Source organism: Idiotropiscis lumnitzeri, chromosome 16, assembly GCF_059441095.1.
Source record: "Idiotropiscis lumnitzeri isolate Australia: NSW breed Sydney's pygmy pipehorse chromosome 16, RoL_Ilum_1.0, whole genome shotgun sequence".
Taxonomy (NCBI): domain Eukaryota; kingdom Metazoa; phylum Chordata; class Actinopteri; order Syngnathiformes; family Syngnathidae; genus Idiotropiscis; species Idiotropiscis lumnitzeri.
The window spans coordinates 10,213,132-10,229,203 of record NC_142406.1 but is presented as its reverse complement, the minus strand read 5'-3'; the positions used below and the strand labels follow the sequence as shown (position 1 = coordinate 10,229,203).

The 16,072-nt window shown below is 40.9% G+C and overlaps 2 protein-coding genes across 11 annotated transcripts; one reads left to right on the top strand and one right to left on the bottom strand.

The window, feature by feature from the left end:
- The first annotated feature begins 760 nt into the window (after nucleotides 1–760).
- Nucleotides 761–2,324, top strand: LOC148321334 (free fatty acid receptor 3-like). Its single transcript, XM_088318395.1, has 2 exons — nucleotides 761–778; nucleotides 1,422–2,324. The coding sequence occupies exons 1-2, from the start codon at nucleotides 761–763 to the stop codon at nucleotides 2,322–2,324; spliced, it is 921 nt and encodes a 306-aa protein (XP_088174521.1).
- Nucleotides 2,325–5,362: 3,038 nt separating this feature from the next.
- On the bottom strand, nucleotides 5,363–15,516 carry ago3b (argonaute RISC catalytic component 3b). Of its 10 annotated transcripts, none has more exons than XM_088318372.1 (20): nucleotides 15,369–15,516; nucleotides 14,920–15,172; nucleotides 12,896–13,067; nucleotides 12,707–12,827; nucleotides 12,258–12,466; nucleotides 11,947–12,083; nucleotides 10,971–11,105; nucleotides 10,789–10,876; nucleotides 10,556–10,703; nucleotides 9,934–10,053; nucleotides 9,722–9,865; nucleotides 9,287–9,447; nucleotides 9,019–9,203; nucleotides 8,736–8,895; nucleotides 8,507–8,597; nucleotides 8,219–8,413; nucleotides 7,988–8,122; nucleotides 7,804–7,905; nucleotides 7,312–7,511; nucleotides 5,363–7,135 (listed from the first exon to the last, which is right to left on the bottom strand). In XM_088318372.1, the coding sequence occupies exons 2-20, from the start codon at nucleotides 14,936–14,938 to the stop codon at nucleotides 7,024–7,026; spliced, it is 2,634 nt and encodes an 877-aa protein (XP_088174498.1). In that variant the 5' UTR covers nucleotides 14,939–15,172; nucleotides 15,369–15,516; the 3' UTR covers nucleotides 5,363–7,023. The 10 variants fall into 10 exon arrangements, with proteins under 10 accessions (XP_088174498.1, XP_088174499.1, XP_088174500.1 ...); XM_088318373.1 differs by having other exon boundaries at nucleotides 5,363–7,132; XM_088318374.1 differs by having other exon boundaries at nucleotides 9,287–9,444.
- Nucleotides 15,517–16,072: the final 556 nt, after the last annotated feature.

Genomic DNA, 16,072 nt, shown 5'->3' with positions numbered 1-16,072 from the left:
TATAGAGTGCTATTTTCCTTATTAAAAACATAATGAAAATTTGTGTTGCTTTTTTTTTTTGGGGGGGGGGGGCCCAAATGGATTCATGGCATTTACATTCATTTCACTGTGGAGTGAAAGCGACCACATTGGTATTTTTTAAATTGATTTGGTAGCAATGAGTTAAACATTTCATGGGCAATTATGCTATTACGCTAGTGATCTAATGGAAAGTAGGTCATGAATTCATCCGCTCATAAATAAACTGGAAGTATTTGTATTTAAAAAAAGATATCACATCATTAACTCGTGACTATATTTATTTATATTTTCAATTTATCATACTCACGATAATCACACGAAGGGAAATTCAAAATCACACCGCTGCATATGCACATGGCACACAGGGGCTCTGAAAATTAGAACAGAAGTGCATTTTCAATTTATTGTTGACATTGAGGGGCCAAAAGTATCTTTAAGCACCGACAGTCATGCAACAGATTTGATTGCTGCATCATTCTTCCCACTCGTGCTCTTCTGACATCCTTTGACGCGATGAGTGATTAGAACAAATTTCCATGTAACAATGTGATCTGCCGAGCGGTTGCGGGGTGATAATGTTTGCCGGCGACAAATATTGTGTCCAAAAGGCTTATTAAATTTCCGCCAGTGGAGGTGAGATAGGAGATATTGAGTGTGATACTTATGATGTGTGAAACAGACAGTTTGTTGACAGCGTGTTGGAGCAACAGTCACACAGTGATGGAGAGACTGAAGCATCATGTTTGACAGTGGTGAGGTAGGCATAATGCTTTTTAATTTTTTATATATATATATATGTAATTTGTCATACAATGTATTCATTAAAATCTCATTGGTAATCATTGCATTTTTTATTATTAGGATCATTATTATCATCACCAAACAAAATACAATTGAATTGGTTATAATGATACATAAATAGCTTCCAGGCCCCCCCAAAAATTTGAGAAATTGCTAATTGAAATTGTTATGTCTATTGCACAAAGACTCTAAGGAGATTAAGTGTTTTATTATATTATAATAATAATAATAATAACAATATTATTATATTATATTATATTATATTATATGAACTGATTACAGGGAGATGGTGCAAAAACAGCTGTAGAAAGACATAATAGTAATCATAATCATATATTCTTTATCCTCTGCAAAGAATGACTTATTTAAGTGCCACGTTTATGAGCTGAGAGAAGCTAATGTTTTTTTTTTCTTTTTATTTGTATTTAATTATGTCATTACTGCATGTTTTTATAGAGTATAATACTAATGCAATTAATGTAATACAATTTGTGATCAGATGGAGGCCGCCTGTTTGTGTTTTATGAAAATGAGGAGCTGAAATGAACTGCAACTGTGCATACTGGTATCACTAATGACCACGCTGTTGTGTTGTCCAGTGTGTGTCAGAGAGTGGCATGGTCCACCTTCTGCTGTCTGTCTACATCTTCGCCTTCCTGATGGGGGTCCCCGCCAACATCCTGGCATTCTGCACTTTCTGCCGCAAGGTGCGCACCCGAGCGGCGCCTATCGACGTCCTCCTCCTCAACCTCACCATCTCCGACCTCATTTTCTTGGCTTTCCTGCCTTTCAAAATGAAGGAGGCCTCCGACAACATGGCTTGGGTGCTGCCCTTCCCGCTTTGTCCTTTCACCGGCTTCGTCTTCTATGTTACCATCTACAACAGCACCCTGCTGCTCACCGCCGTGGGTGTGGAGCGCTACTTGGGCGTGGCTTACCCACTCAGGTACGCCCTGTGCCGCAGGCCGCGCTACGCCGTGGCGGCCTCTGTGCTCTTCTGGGTGGTGACTTCCTTGAACCTCAGCATTGTCTACATAATACCTTACGCCCAGTGGGGAAACGAAACGGCTAAGCCTCCGTCCACCTGCTACTTGGATTTCACAGAAGCCGAGCTCAAAATCCTGCTGCCGGTCCGCCTGGAGCTCTTCTTAGTCCTCTTCTGCATCCCCTTCGTCATCTGCTGCTTCTGCTACGTCAACTTCATCCTCATCCTGTCACGTCTGCCCAACATCAGCAGGCGGCGGAGATTGCGGGCCATCGGACTGGCCCTCGGCACTCTGGTGGTGTTCGCCGTCTGTTTCGGGCCTTACAACGCCTCCCACGTGGTGGGCTTCGTGCATCACGAGAGCGAGGACTGGAGGAACGTGGCGTTGCTCTCGAGCACCCTCAACGCCTGTCTGGATCCTTTCATCTTCTACTTCTCGTCAGCTGCTGTTAGGAGCATGCTAAAACACTGCTTTAAGAATGTCATGGAAAAGCTGCATATCCTGAGGTGCGGGTGACTTCCTGCTCAAACCGCAGAAGACAATAGCATCAGCCAAGGATGTTCATATGAAGTCTTGTGTTACACTCCTCAACAAGTTCACAAAAGTTCATGAAAACTATTTTTTTTTAAATAGAATGAGAATTATTTTTTTTAATTATGCTAAAGCTCACAATAATTATAGGAAAAATATTTTCAGCAATTAATTTCACAAATGAGTTTTGAGGATTTTATATTTTTTAACTTAATCTATTTTGGCATTACTGTTTGGTCGCACCGAAGAAGGAAGGTGGAACAGTTATTTGAGAATTGTAGTTCACTTTACTTTATGACATAATATTTATTGAGACTTCTTTTTTATTCAATGTCCACTCTACAAATACTCTAATAAAGCTAAAGCTAATGTTAAAACTAAGAAAAACGATGTAAAAAATCATCAATTAGAAAAAACAAAAAACTAACAAACCTGCCCTAAAAGTGAAAACTAACTGAATCTAAAAACAAGTAAAACAAAACAAAGATTAATTGTAATGAAAAGTCCAGAGCTATTACAACCCTGCTACACACAAAAACTGCATATTCATAAACAAAGTACTTCATATTCACATTTTTGGCAAGAATTTCAGGCTGAAAAAAAAAAAAAACATGAGAACTTTAGAAGTACTGAAACATCTGGACATGTGCATTATAACGTTTAACAAATGCCAAAATAAAGTTCACCTTTTAAAGGTCATTGTGCTTTTTGGGTTCATCTTCAAATTTCACCTAAATATCCCCAACTTTTTGTGAGTATAGTACTTGCTAACTGTGTGTCATCCTCTAATTAATAGTGGTACATCTAAAAGTGATCCAACCCAAATGTCATTAAAAGGGAAAAGGTTACACTGCTGCCTGCTTGAGAATTTAATCAAACAGTGTTTCGTAAGGGACAAAGCAATTAAAAATAAGGGGAATGTTTGAATCAGGAAGCAGATACTGCAACGTTCACTATTGCTATCTAAATTCAATTCATAAATACACGCCCCGAGCAATGTGTACATACAAACATTACTCATCGTCATGAAGTTATAAAGTGATGTGAAAGAACACACACTTATTGATAACTGCCATTTCCGGGCTTTAATTAGGAAGTGTCACCTTCCTTTGTTGGGGCTGTACACAAATTAAATCGCTTTATGGCAGTACACTCCGCACTGGCACAGTGTGTGACTTGAAAATGCATATTTGTGTGTCATTGTGATGACAGCTGGAGAGTTGATATGTGCACATCATTTCATTACATAAGAATTGATTTATTGATATGAATTAAGAATAGAATCAAGATAAGAATTGTCCCTACTTGGGTTTCAATGCTGCTGCTGTTTTCACTTAATCACAATCATTTTACGTCATATGTGATCAATCCATTTTTGTTTTTCTCAAGAGACTACCTGGGTTATTCAATGCGTTACTGCACAGTACAAGCACTTGTTGTATAAGTGTTTTCCTCGGTCCCAAGTTTACGTGTGTGGGATTGTCTTCATGTCAATGTGTCAACCAGAACACCACTTGAAAAAAAGACTCAGAAAGGATGGTAATAAATTCTAAAACACTTATATAGTGTTGAGATGTGGGATTTTTTTCTTTTATTAAAACTAAGACAAACCCCTGTGTGTGCGTGTGCGCGCACAAATATGAAACCAACGAAACAAAATGAAAAATTAAAAATCAAATATAAACGTAAGTGAATCCAAACAAAGGATATAAAAATGCAATAACAATAATTAAATGAGTAAACTTGCAAACACCAATATCAAGAATGCTGTTAGTTAACATTTGTAACATTTTCAGCACACCTGGTTGGTTTTTAGTGAAATATGTATTATGGGTTTTTTCCATAGCCATAATTCAGTTGCAGAAATCTGCAAGTGAATTACAAACATAATCGTTTCCATTTTAATTATACATAAGTGTAATATTGTAAGTAAATAAATTGGTTCTCATATTTCTGTCATGGCTATTCCAAATGAACTGACACTTGCTGTCGACTGAAAAAGGCATCACAATGCCTAAATTCAGGGAATGACTGTCCCATATTGATGTATATATGATATATGTGATATTATATATACGTCCGAGCTTATTTATGATATATATACGTCTGTGTCGTTATGGCTTACCTGTTTGCCGTGTTTAGTCGCAAACTGAGCCCTCGGTGCGGTGACGTCATCTTCAGTCGCCAGCATGAAAGGAAAAATGGCCACCCGTTGAGGTGGATCAAACCAGGTGTATTTTTCTGCTTAATTAATGTTCCATTAACGCGAAATGAAGACAGTTGCAATCTAGTCTTTAACAGCATTACAAAAATGAAAGAGTGAAAGTTTAATTTATCATTCTTAAATTGTCCCCTAACAAAAGTGGCAAGCAATCTGTTGTAATCTTTGAATTATGCATTTAAAGTAGATCTTGTATTGATATCCAATATGAACACTACTATAAAGGTCTAATGATTAAGTACATTTATTCACCAGACATTGTTTACTTAAATAACATTGAATTACAGTAATAAATTGACATTATGTTTCTTATCAAATATGCCATTGTGCCATATATCATACTTTATTAGAAACACACCAAAAGGTGCAGCAATAGCGATTTACATAATTGATTGATTTCATTTATACCACTCAAGTGCAATGCAGATGACTTGTAACCAGATTTGAAGAAAGAAAGAAGGGAATAAAATGGCCATTCGTGAGAGCATATTTTAATTGCATTTAGCAAGTTATCACCACCAAAACAATAACACTTGTTTGTTTTTAACAATAGATTTATTACAAAAATTAAATATGAAGACTAAATAAAAGGCTTAAATTAGTACCAGGCAAGTGTTAAGACAAAACAGTCTCGACTAGCGTAAAGATCAGCAAAAACAGCAAAACAGGAACATTGCAGGTGTGATATGCAGCCTAGGTATCATGTTCACTTTTTCTGGCAGAGAGACTTCTGACTGTAAACATCTCAACATCACCATATTAAAAACAATAATGGATCAAGAAAATAAAGTGGATTCACAGATACTTGACGGCTGCTTTATTATTGCTTTCCAAACAATGTGCACATCAATCAGGCAGTAAACTGATGAGGGGATACAGATTCACATCTAATAAACACACGGCGTGAGGTTTGTGTTGAACTACTTTTGTGTATGCAGGTTGTGATTGACATTGCCCATCCATTGAACACTCCCCCCCCGTCACATCATTTTGGTCCTGTCAGCTCCAAAACAGATCAATTCTGCATATTTTTTGTTTGTTTGTTCTTGGCATATGACAGAGGCACACACTCACAAAGTACAAAAACACCTTACAGTATTGTCGTGATTAAATGGAGAGGATAGTTCTTTGATTTTCTGCTTTTTTTTTTTATTTCTTCAGCACCATCACAAAAAGGCACAGGGGACAAACCTTCGACCAGAGTATGGCGTTGTTTCACAACAGTCACACTTTGCAGGTCTCAGTGCTTTCCCCTAAAAACGGTTTACTCTCTTACACAAATACCTTCAAATATAAATATGCCTCAATCTTTGGACTTGTGAGAGAAAAAAAAAATGCAGATGTCCAGTTTTATTTAAAGGCTTTTTTTTTTTTTACTGTTCTTCAAGTAAACTCAATGAGTGGTCACGTCTCATCAGGGCACTCTATTATTATATGTGAAATGGCCAACTATTTACATAACTAAAGATGCTTTAAATGCAGGCAAATGACCCTTAAGTGCAGTGAATATATTATAAGTTTCAAGTCCCTCTGTATTAATATATAGTCTGTCATATGCATTTTCAAGAAAATTCTACGTCATTCTTTAACTAGCAGCAGTTAAAGTTGAAGCTCCGGTGACTGTGATGGTTCTGCTGTGAGGCTAGGAGAACGTTTCAAACCGACATGCTTATCACAAACCTTATTTCCACACAAACATTGCACTCTCTAATTCCATCAGGCACTTGAGTCGCATCCCTTCACACGCCATATACTTTTGCATCCTGCTACATGATCCCAAACAAACTTCCTGAAGACAAAAAAAAAAAAACTAAACAAATCGCTCATCACGGAACCTTATTGCACTGAAGGACACCCCGAGGTAAGCCCGACAGACATCTTTACTCTAATTCTGCAATTAAGTGTATTTTTCTTTTTTTAAAGGAAATAAAACACAGCTTACAAAAAGTGAGGGCCGTTCAGCTTTGGGGTGAAATTTCACATTGAACCGAAACTGCATGAAGAGCCCCAACTTTTTGTGAGTACTCGACATCACGCACCAGCTGACTTCCAAGATAAATAACAGTCTAAGATTATGCACTTCACAGTAAGGCATCATGGGATGGCTGTAAGTTATCTTTCAATAACTCATCCAACTGACTGGCTGACTCGTCTCCGCAGTAAGGCAGCTTGCCGTTTAAAACGCACGAGAAATATGTAAAACCGTCAACATGACAAACCAGGACTCGTTAAGTCCTAAAAGGGACTCAAATGAACATAATGAGGCGCTTTGGGTTTCCCTATCGTCTTCAACGTACAAACGCATACTGAGCTCCTGTAAAATCTGAGCTGTGAGGCTTAACGAGTGTTGAAAAAAAAAAAAAAAAAATCCTCAACTCTGAAACACAGCGGAGGATACGCAAGTGCCACGCAAGGGGTCAGCTGGCTTCCACTTGCGTGCAGGCGGCTTTTCTCTCGTGGTGTTCAGGCGAAGTACATGGTCCTCAGCGTGTCGTGGTGGATCTGAACGGCCTTGGCCAGCGCCAGAGGATCCCTGCCGTTACTCTGCCCTGAGATGTGGCTGCCCTCCGCACTGCTACCAGCAATTGAGTCCACAGAAAAAAAAAAAAAAATCTTTTGTCATTGAATTTAAATTGCATGAAAAGCAGAAGCAATGTCGGGGATGAGTAATGGAGGACCACTTGTGGCCCGTGGACCTCGGGTTTGACACTGAAATATAATATTTTCCTTGGAACTGAAAAAATGAATTACCTGTCATGTTCTTTGTCCACCAGGTGGTAGCGAGCGCGGAAGGCCACCAGGTGGGCGTAGTAGGCGGGTGCCGGGATGGAGACGGAGCGTGTGCAGCGGACGTACGTGTGGCACAGCTGGTAGGTGAGAAGCTGGAACTCGTCGGCAGTGAAACAGTTGTCATCCCACAACACGTGGTAGTGGGACGGCCTGCTTGTGCCCTGAAGATGACGTAACGAAAGCGACAAGTTCATTCCAAATGAGTAAAAGTGCTTCGCAAGGAACTATGTTGACGTGACTTGAGGAGCCCTGTGTCGTGCTTTGCTGCCCTCTTGTGGCAACTATAGGCAATTCTAAAAATTCTTTGTAGGTGGGAGGCACGCATTTGTGGCAGGCTTTTCATTAGAACTGAAATCCCCTCACAGCTGACACTGAAACGTTCTCACATTCAGTCAAGCCTGAAATAATTTCAGGAGTGGATGTGCCCCCTATCGACTACCGTGTCAAGCTCACCTGGATTCCAGCGTGACTGCAGAGGTAAAAGTCAAACTCGTGAGGGTGGGTGATGTCGGTGTCCACTGTGGTGCCTGCGGGAATGTTTCCGCTTCTTCCAACCTGTCAGGAAATCAGAACTCAACCACCTCATCGTCATGTTTCTCAAATCTGACCCTGTGAAAATTATTAAAAAGATTCTCACCCGTTCATTGCGATCAGCACAGAAGAGGCGTGTGTGATGTCGTTTTTGCACAACAATGTAGGTAATTCCTGGCTGGTATTCCTTCTCCAGACTGATGCAAGCCTCCCTGATAGCTAGTAGCTCATAATATAGCACCTACACAGAAAATGTGTGAAGAATACAAGTGGTGTCAATAAGTCATTACAATGTGAAAACTACTGTGACATAAAACAGGCTTGCCGTATTGCTAACCTGTCTGAATTGGCCCTCAGACACTCCGTCCCTGTAGAAAATAATTCTTGTTGGCTTGTAGCGAGTCGATTTGTAGAACTGTATCAAGAGCTCTCGCACCATGGAAGCCAAGTCTTGAATGACTTCCTGTCTGGGTCTCTGGACTCGCACAGTGGCGCAGTACCTGCTGGGGTGGGCGTCCATGCTGCCGACAACCTGCAGAGGAAACGTGTAGAATTGGGCTTTACTTTACTGTATGCGAAAAGCGGCGTGTGAAGAAATGTTATTTTGTTGAAGTTGTTGTCACACCGCTGCGATTGATGGCTTCTTCCCATCTCCTGCCGGAGGATGAGTGACATCGGCTCCGAGGAATATGATTGGCTGCTGGAAGACGGAGGGACTGGGTGGATGAGACGACACAATATTCAATTGATGAGCCTCTTCACATGCATGCCAGTAAAATCTTCATTCCTGAACTGCTTGTAAACACGTCCGATCTGATTATTAAAAAAAAATTTGATTCCTTTCATCACTTTACCGTTGGTGGGGGACCAGGATGTTGTTGATGCCTCCGAGTTTGACGTTGATCTTGAGGCAGAGGTTGGACAATGTCTGCGGCGAGGTCTTGACGACGTTCTTCACCTGAACGCACTGAGTGGCCATGCCGAGGAGGGTGTCTCCAACCCGCTTCACCTCAGCTGTGGATGACAAATGTTGACGTGAGACCAAACGCACGCTCCTGTTATTGCGCAAGACTTTTATTTGCAGAATGGCATCATCTTATTTGATAACAGCAAGCGTAGAAATTGTCATCCTTATACCGTAGACGGGTGTTTTTCCAGGGAGGATTACGATGATTAGCTGCAGTCCCAGATATGTGTTCTTCAGGTGTCTAAACATGGGCTCCACACTGTCAGCGCCTTGGGCATATTTACAGAAACAAGGCTGACCCTGAATTGGCATGCCAGCATCTTTTGAGATTTTCCGCAGCTGATCAGTAAAGCTCCTAAAGGTTAAAAAAAAAACAGTCACTCCACATATATTTAATGTCAATGGTGAGATCATCTTAACTAAAGCAACCCAACTCACTTTAGAATCTCCTCACGACATTGCCGCTGGGTGGCGAAACAAGCAATGGCCCATATCTTGATCTCCACTCCGGTGTGGAACTGCTTCCCCCTCATGTCCCACACTCCGTGACTGGGTGTGGCCACTGTGCGGTTCTGCAATGACAGCGCAGGGTTGATCTGCTGGGGCGGCAAGCACACAAACGCATACAGTAGAGCAAGATTCAGGCCGCAAGCGGGACTTCCAGCTCAAAAGCTCGGCAATACGACAGACTAGTGATGACATTGCAGGAGGTGAAAGGTAAATTATGCAAAGATGGAAAAGCTCAAAATGAAACTTGGAAAAAAAAAAAATAGCACGCATTCTCAAAAATATAGATTTTTTTTCCAGGTGAATCTAGATTGTTAGTGTGCAATGTGCACTGAAAGAAACATGCAAATGATGTGTGGTAAGTACCATATAGGGTTCGGCGCTCACCCTGCCGCCATATTGCAGCATGGGGGCCGGCAGGACGCGGCCCGTCACCTGAGCCATCTCATCGCGTATGTGGAACTGGAACTCTTGGACAAATGGGTCAGCGTCATAATTTGCGCTCCGCACCTGAGAGGAGAGAAAAGATGTTAAGTTAAGAAATCACAAAAGGGTGTCACCCAAGGGGGGATCGTTACCAGCCGGCTGATCTCCTCCTGTCTGTCTGGGGCTGAGCGGGCTGTTGCTTTTATCATGGTGGAAGTTTGGTTATCTGTCAGCTTTTTAATGCAGCGCTGACCGGCAACAACATTGCATACCTGAAAGAAAAAAAATAAATAAATAAAAGCTTGATCATTTTGTCATTTTCTTGATATTTGGAACCTGCATTTTGTAATATGAGTAAATCAAGGGTGGACAAACTACGGTCCGGGGGCCACATGCGACCCGTTAAACATTTTAATCGGGCCCACCAAACTTGGGAGAAAAAAAAAAAATTAATAAACCTTGTTAATGTTTGCTTTTCTAAATAATCTGGTGTGTCAAACACAGATATTTTGTAGTAATGCTTTTGTTCATTTTCATTTAAAATTAAATGTATTTTTTTTTCTCTGTTGAGGTGAGGTTACCAAAACACTCCATCCATCTGCTCCTGAGTCCTTTTAGAACCCATCAAGGCCCACCAATCAACAAGTTTGCCCACCCCTGCTCTAAATATATTGGCGTCATATTTGAACTAGGCTTCTTTTACCACTTTTGAATCCCGACCCACGAGTTATTCACCACCCATTAGGGTTGAGGGCGTGTGTGCTGGTTCGTTACCTCGAGGGGCAGGTAGGTGTGTTTCTGTTCTTGGCCCACCTGCAGACAAGGCAGGTGGGGATACTTGAGATGCAGGTTGTATTTCTCTCGGAAGTATTGTGCCACTGTGCGTTCGACCGTCTGACCATTCTCAAGTTGCAAAGGAAAACTGAGGAATTCAAGGAGACAATGACTTGTTAGGTGCGTCCGGTTTCGTCTTCCAACAAGTTGGAGTTGAAAAATTAAAATCATACGTTTGGAGGCTTGCAGGACGCCGAGTTACATTGCAAACGCGATACTTTCTACGCATGGTTCCACAGTGCGTCACTTCCACTTTCAGACCTGGAAGTACAGTTAAACAATTGTGTGCGTGTGTAAAAAAAAAAATCATGACAAATTCAATTAAGTGGCTGGCATTACGGGAACGGTTCAGCACCTTTAATTTCTTTGGTGAATTTAACCCTGTGGGAATCGGTGAGTGGGCGTGGCTGCTCATCAATGTTGTGAATGTCGAGGACCTCACACATGAACTGGATGACCGGCTGGGCTTTATAAAAAGCTGTGGCTGACACTGAAAGAAAGGACAAGGGCATAGAACGCAGATAGGAGTGTTTATTTGAAGAAATGTTGCACAGATGCTGCTCTTAACTGGGCTACATTTTTAAGGCCAAATCAATAACTACATTGTGACATTAACATTTAGCTGTAGCATTTAGCATACTCTGACAAAGTGTAAATTGGTTTTTTAAATGTCTTAAGTTTTTGGATAAACATACATTCTGATATGCTCCACATCATGAATGTGGAACAAATGTGCGCTGAAATATTCCATTTTTTATGTCCTATTAAATGTTTCTAAAGTTGCATTCGCTGGCAACCAGATCAGCGTAGACCCTGCATGATGCTCGAAGACGGCTGGGACAATCTGCAGCACACCCGCTAAAAACCAATTCAGAGGTGGATAAAGATGGGTAAGCTCTCACTGAAGATTCAGGTATCAAATGCACTGCAAGTTGAATTTAAAAAAAAAAAAAACATTAAAAAAAATACATGCAGCACTTTAATGTGCTTGGTTAAATTCTAATTAAAAACTGGAATTCCAGACAAATTGCTAAAAACTGGCCATAAAACATAATATAATTGGTTATGAAGGGTCAAAAATTTTAATTACATTATTCTTTTTTTACTTGAAACTAGCCCATGTTGAGACACCTATGCAAAAAAAGCATAGTTGAATTTAAAAAATGTGTGGGTGACAAAAAAATAAATAATTCTCAGCAGATTCCTGAAGGCCCTGAAAGATCAACAAATGAAGCCTTGTAGACTAAACCGGGACATTCTCACCATGTCATAGTGGTGTGTTTTAAGAGGCCAAAGGCAGCATTTAATCACACTGTTTTCTGTTTTCTCACCATCAATATTGAGCATCATCTTCCACATTGCCGGCCGTACAGACTGATGAAAGCCAAACCAAACCTCTCTCCCTCCACCAAGCGGGTGGTCGTAACCCTCAGGGGAGGAAAAGAAGGATCGTCCGACTGGTGTGTACCTGATCGTCATAAAAAAAAAACAAACAAAAAAAACATTTGTTAGAAATTAAACAGAACTGGAAGTGGCAACACCCTTCAAAATCAATTACAATTTTTTTTACATCATTCAAACATTTCAGCATCATAAAAAGCACAACCAATCTTGATTCACGTTTCCGGGCACGATATCTTACTTCATGGAGGGCAGATGGCGAAGAACGACATCAACGGCGTGAACTGGGTTGGTGCTGACGGGTTTCTCAAGGTCCAGCGGTTCGGCTATGCCACGTCCCATTAGAACTTCGTGCAGCAGATGCCAGCTGACCAATGACACGAACGTTACGGTGACCTTAAACGGGCGGTCCTTGCCACCTTCGCCTGGGAGGGTGACGTCCAAATCAACCTGAGAAAGACGTCTTTTTATAGCATGGTCATGATTTAAAAAATTCACAACGGCATTTCTTACTAAATTATAGTTACTTTTGTAATCCTGTCTATAGCCTCTTTGTGCTGCAGTTATTTTTTTTTTTTAGAATGCGTTTACAATCGCTAAGTGTCCATACTAAGTCGAGGGACGCCTTCACTCTGCACTTGTCGACGTGTCAGTCAAAACCACAACATGAATATGAATGACGACACTTACCCCACCCGTGGCAACAGGAAGTGGGTTCGCTGTATAGAGGCTTCTCTTCCCATCATAAACTGGAAGATGGTCACCAAAGATGGTCACCTTGAAATGCTTAACCATGGAGTCCACCACCTCCCTGTTTCAAGCAAACACAATTCCGGATCGATTTACGTCAGCGTCATCTTGAGAATTTTCTTCTGTTACCTGTTGACCCGACGAGGACATTTGTCAGGTTTGATGTCGACCTCGTAAAGGTAGACATCGATCTTGGGGATATCAACCTGGAAACAGTTTGCAAGAAGCTGGATGGGCTTCCCAGTGGTGCCATAGCCGGGTCGTTGTGGCAATGAAAAAAGGGCCTGGGCACTAGCGGCTCCTGCAACACAACACAGACAGGAGAGTTAGCTTCTGGTTAGCAGCTGTCATTGCTAGCCATAATTAAAAAAAAAGAAAAAAATGGCACGGTACTACGAGCGGAAGCTTTATTTAAATCTCAAAAGAACTTTGGTGCCAATGCAACACAAAAAAAGTGTATTATTCATGTTACTACAGTGTAATAACTTAATTTGTTTAAACTGTTACTGTTGCACTTTGTACTGCATTTTTCATTTTATAATTCATTCATGTGGGCAATCATAACCACGTAGCCTACGATGAAAACAGGTGCGACATCACCCCCCGATCGAATAAGTTTGCCCTTATATTACAAAGCATAGCTTTATATCTCCCAATGAAAATCAGCAAAGTGAAAATACTTTATAGGTCAGTATCAGTCCAGAACTGTTGCAAACATCAATAACGCACAAAGCTGGGACTCACAAATTGTGCCCCTTGGCAACAACATAAACTGACTCATGACCTGACATGCTCAGTCGGTGTGTGATTAAGGCAGGAAGCGGCTAACTGACCACTGTTCAATAGTTTGGGTTGCTATGGCAGTAGCTGAAAAGGAACACACACACACGCAGCCGTCAAAGTGAAATCAGGCTCTCAGGGCCACCTGACAGGTTCACAGCACCTGCTTTCGACAGCCAAACTGCATCGAAAAACTGGTTTCGGCTCGCTCGTTCATGCACTCATTTGCTCACACGGATTAAATGAACGCTTGTTGCTTACTGTTTGTGTGAACGCATTAGCACGGCTATTGAGTAATATATCACGTGTCATGCCTCTTCTTAATTAAACTGATAGGAAAACAAAGTGTAATACTCAAAATTGTGGACAATAAAACTCAAAAATGAATGATGAGGTCATGGACAGATGAGTGAAGATGCAGGCAGCAATGATGTCATGAGAAGAACCTAACAGCAAAAGCCTGAGGGGGCATGTATTTCGATTCAGAAAGCGTTATTTATCCCCACAATAAACAATATTTTACATAAATCTTTGGATTATATTTTATGGTTAGGCTTCCGCTAAAATAAAGGCAAATGTAACATGAATTAATATGCAAGACAGTTTATCCACTTCAATTAGAGTTGTAAATTGATGAAACACCTTGACTTGGAGTGTTGTAAGCGTTCACCACCACAACCTCGCAAATTTCTACCACACAAATGTGGCGCAAACGTCAATCAGTAAATCATTAATCAGATTACAACAATAATCCCCTCCAATTTTTTTTTCACTTTCATAAACCAATAACACGTAAACGGGTGGAGTGAACTTCTTAAGATCTGAATTTATTCAAACACTATAGGTAAAAAAAAAAAAATGTACATATTAAAAAAATACATAAAGCCTCCGTCTGACCAAAATAAAGCAGTTTTTTTTTTTATTGCAGCCATTGCAAATTGCCTTCTACTAAATTGCAATGGCAATTTGAATTTGATTAATTATTCAGACCTACTGTTAAGTACTTACATGGATTTTTTTGGGGGGGGGGGTGCTTTGCGTTTTATTTTGCTCAAGACACTTCTCACCACCTCACCTTAAAAAGTAAAATCGTATTTCACAACACAGTCCTAAATAGTCAAAAACATAAGTTTTAATACTGTCTCCATTAACTGTTTTAGGAATGACGTCTAACTGTATTCAAAAGCCCCGATGGTGCAATTTCAGTGAGATTAAAAAACATTTACAAAAAAAAAAACACTGGCCAGATATGAACAATTTTCATTTTGTCATCGCTTTAAGAGCTTGAGGTGTCAGCTTGAACATTTCATCAGCAGGAAAAGCCCTGCAATTAATTCTAAATATGACATCGACTGCCACGCAAGACAACCCACCTGTTGTTCCGCTTTCCATTCATGAGTTCTCTCCCCGGATGACCCGGCACCAGAGATCAACCCTCCCTGCTCAGAGAACTTCTTCTTCCACGGAGGATCCAAACGCAGCCTCCCAGTTGCCCCAGCTGATCTGGAACCGGGCCGCTGGGGAGGATCACTTGGCCGGGCGTTCTTTCCGCTGCCTTCCCCAAATGTAACTCCAGAGCGATCCAAATCTCCCCCCTTATCTCTTTCGAATTTCTTCCGGCTCAAACTGAAAGGAAAGAATGACAATATTGTCAACAAGTTTGCGTCGTTCTCAATCGGAGTTGGCTCGATATGGCTGCGATATGGCTGACTGAGTGTTAGCCGCTAACACTCACCAAACTGCGGTAACATTAGTTAGCTTTAGCCATCGTCATTAACGACGGGGTGACAACACAACACACGAGGCTGAAATGCATAGTTACCCTGTTTTTGATCTCGTCCTCCGGTTTACTTTGCACGGCAGGCGTTTTAATTTATTAGACGATACGAAGGTTTCCCTAGCCCGAAATCTGCCTCGACAGCAGCGTCAGTCAATCCAGTGTGTGAAATGTATATGAGGCGCACTGGTCTACCCCCTACTGTCCAGTTAGCAAAGTGTGATAAATTATACTTCCGAAATAGTCCTTCAAAATTATTTAAATTACACTCTGATGCTGTCCGTTTTATCTAGTTTATAAATAAAAATTTTGGATTAAGAGTAAGAAAATGTACATTTAATTGTATATACAATAGAATTTTACGTTAAATTACAGTTTAAAATGATTAAAGAGGTTATTTAGCCTCGATTACAAAATAAGAGGTGGCTGTTTCCGGGTTTTGTATCTGGTGTATAAACATGACTTGACACACTCAGGCTCCCGTTGCCACCTAGGGAACCCTGTCAGGAAATACCAACGGTAGCAAAAACGTCACTTCCTCCCAACGTTTGTGTTTCAAATTTAGAATTATATAGCCTTCGAATTTATACCTCCCTATTTCCCACCCTCGGTGAGCATCGACCCACCCAGTATTGCTGGCTTTTTAGCAACCTGACTGTGAGACTATACCGCAATGACATGCTCACGCCACGCCATAGATGTCTCTGCCTGTCCAAACGACAGCGGTAAACACAAACGTAGAAGAATAA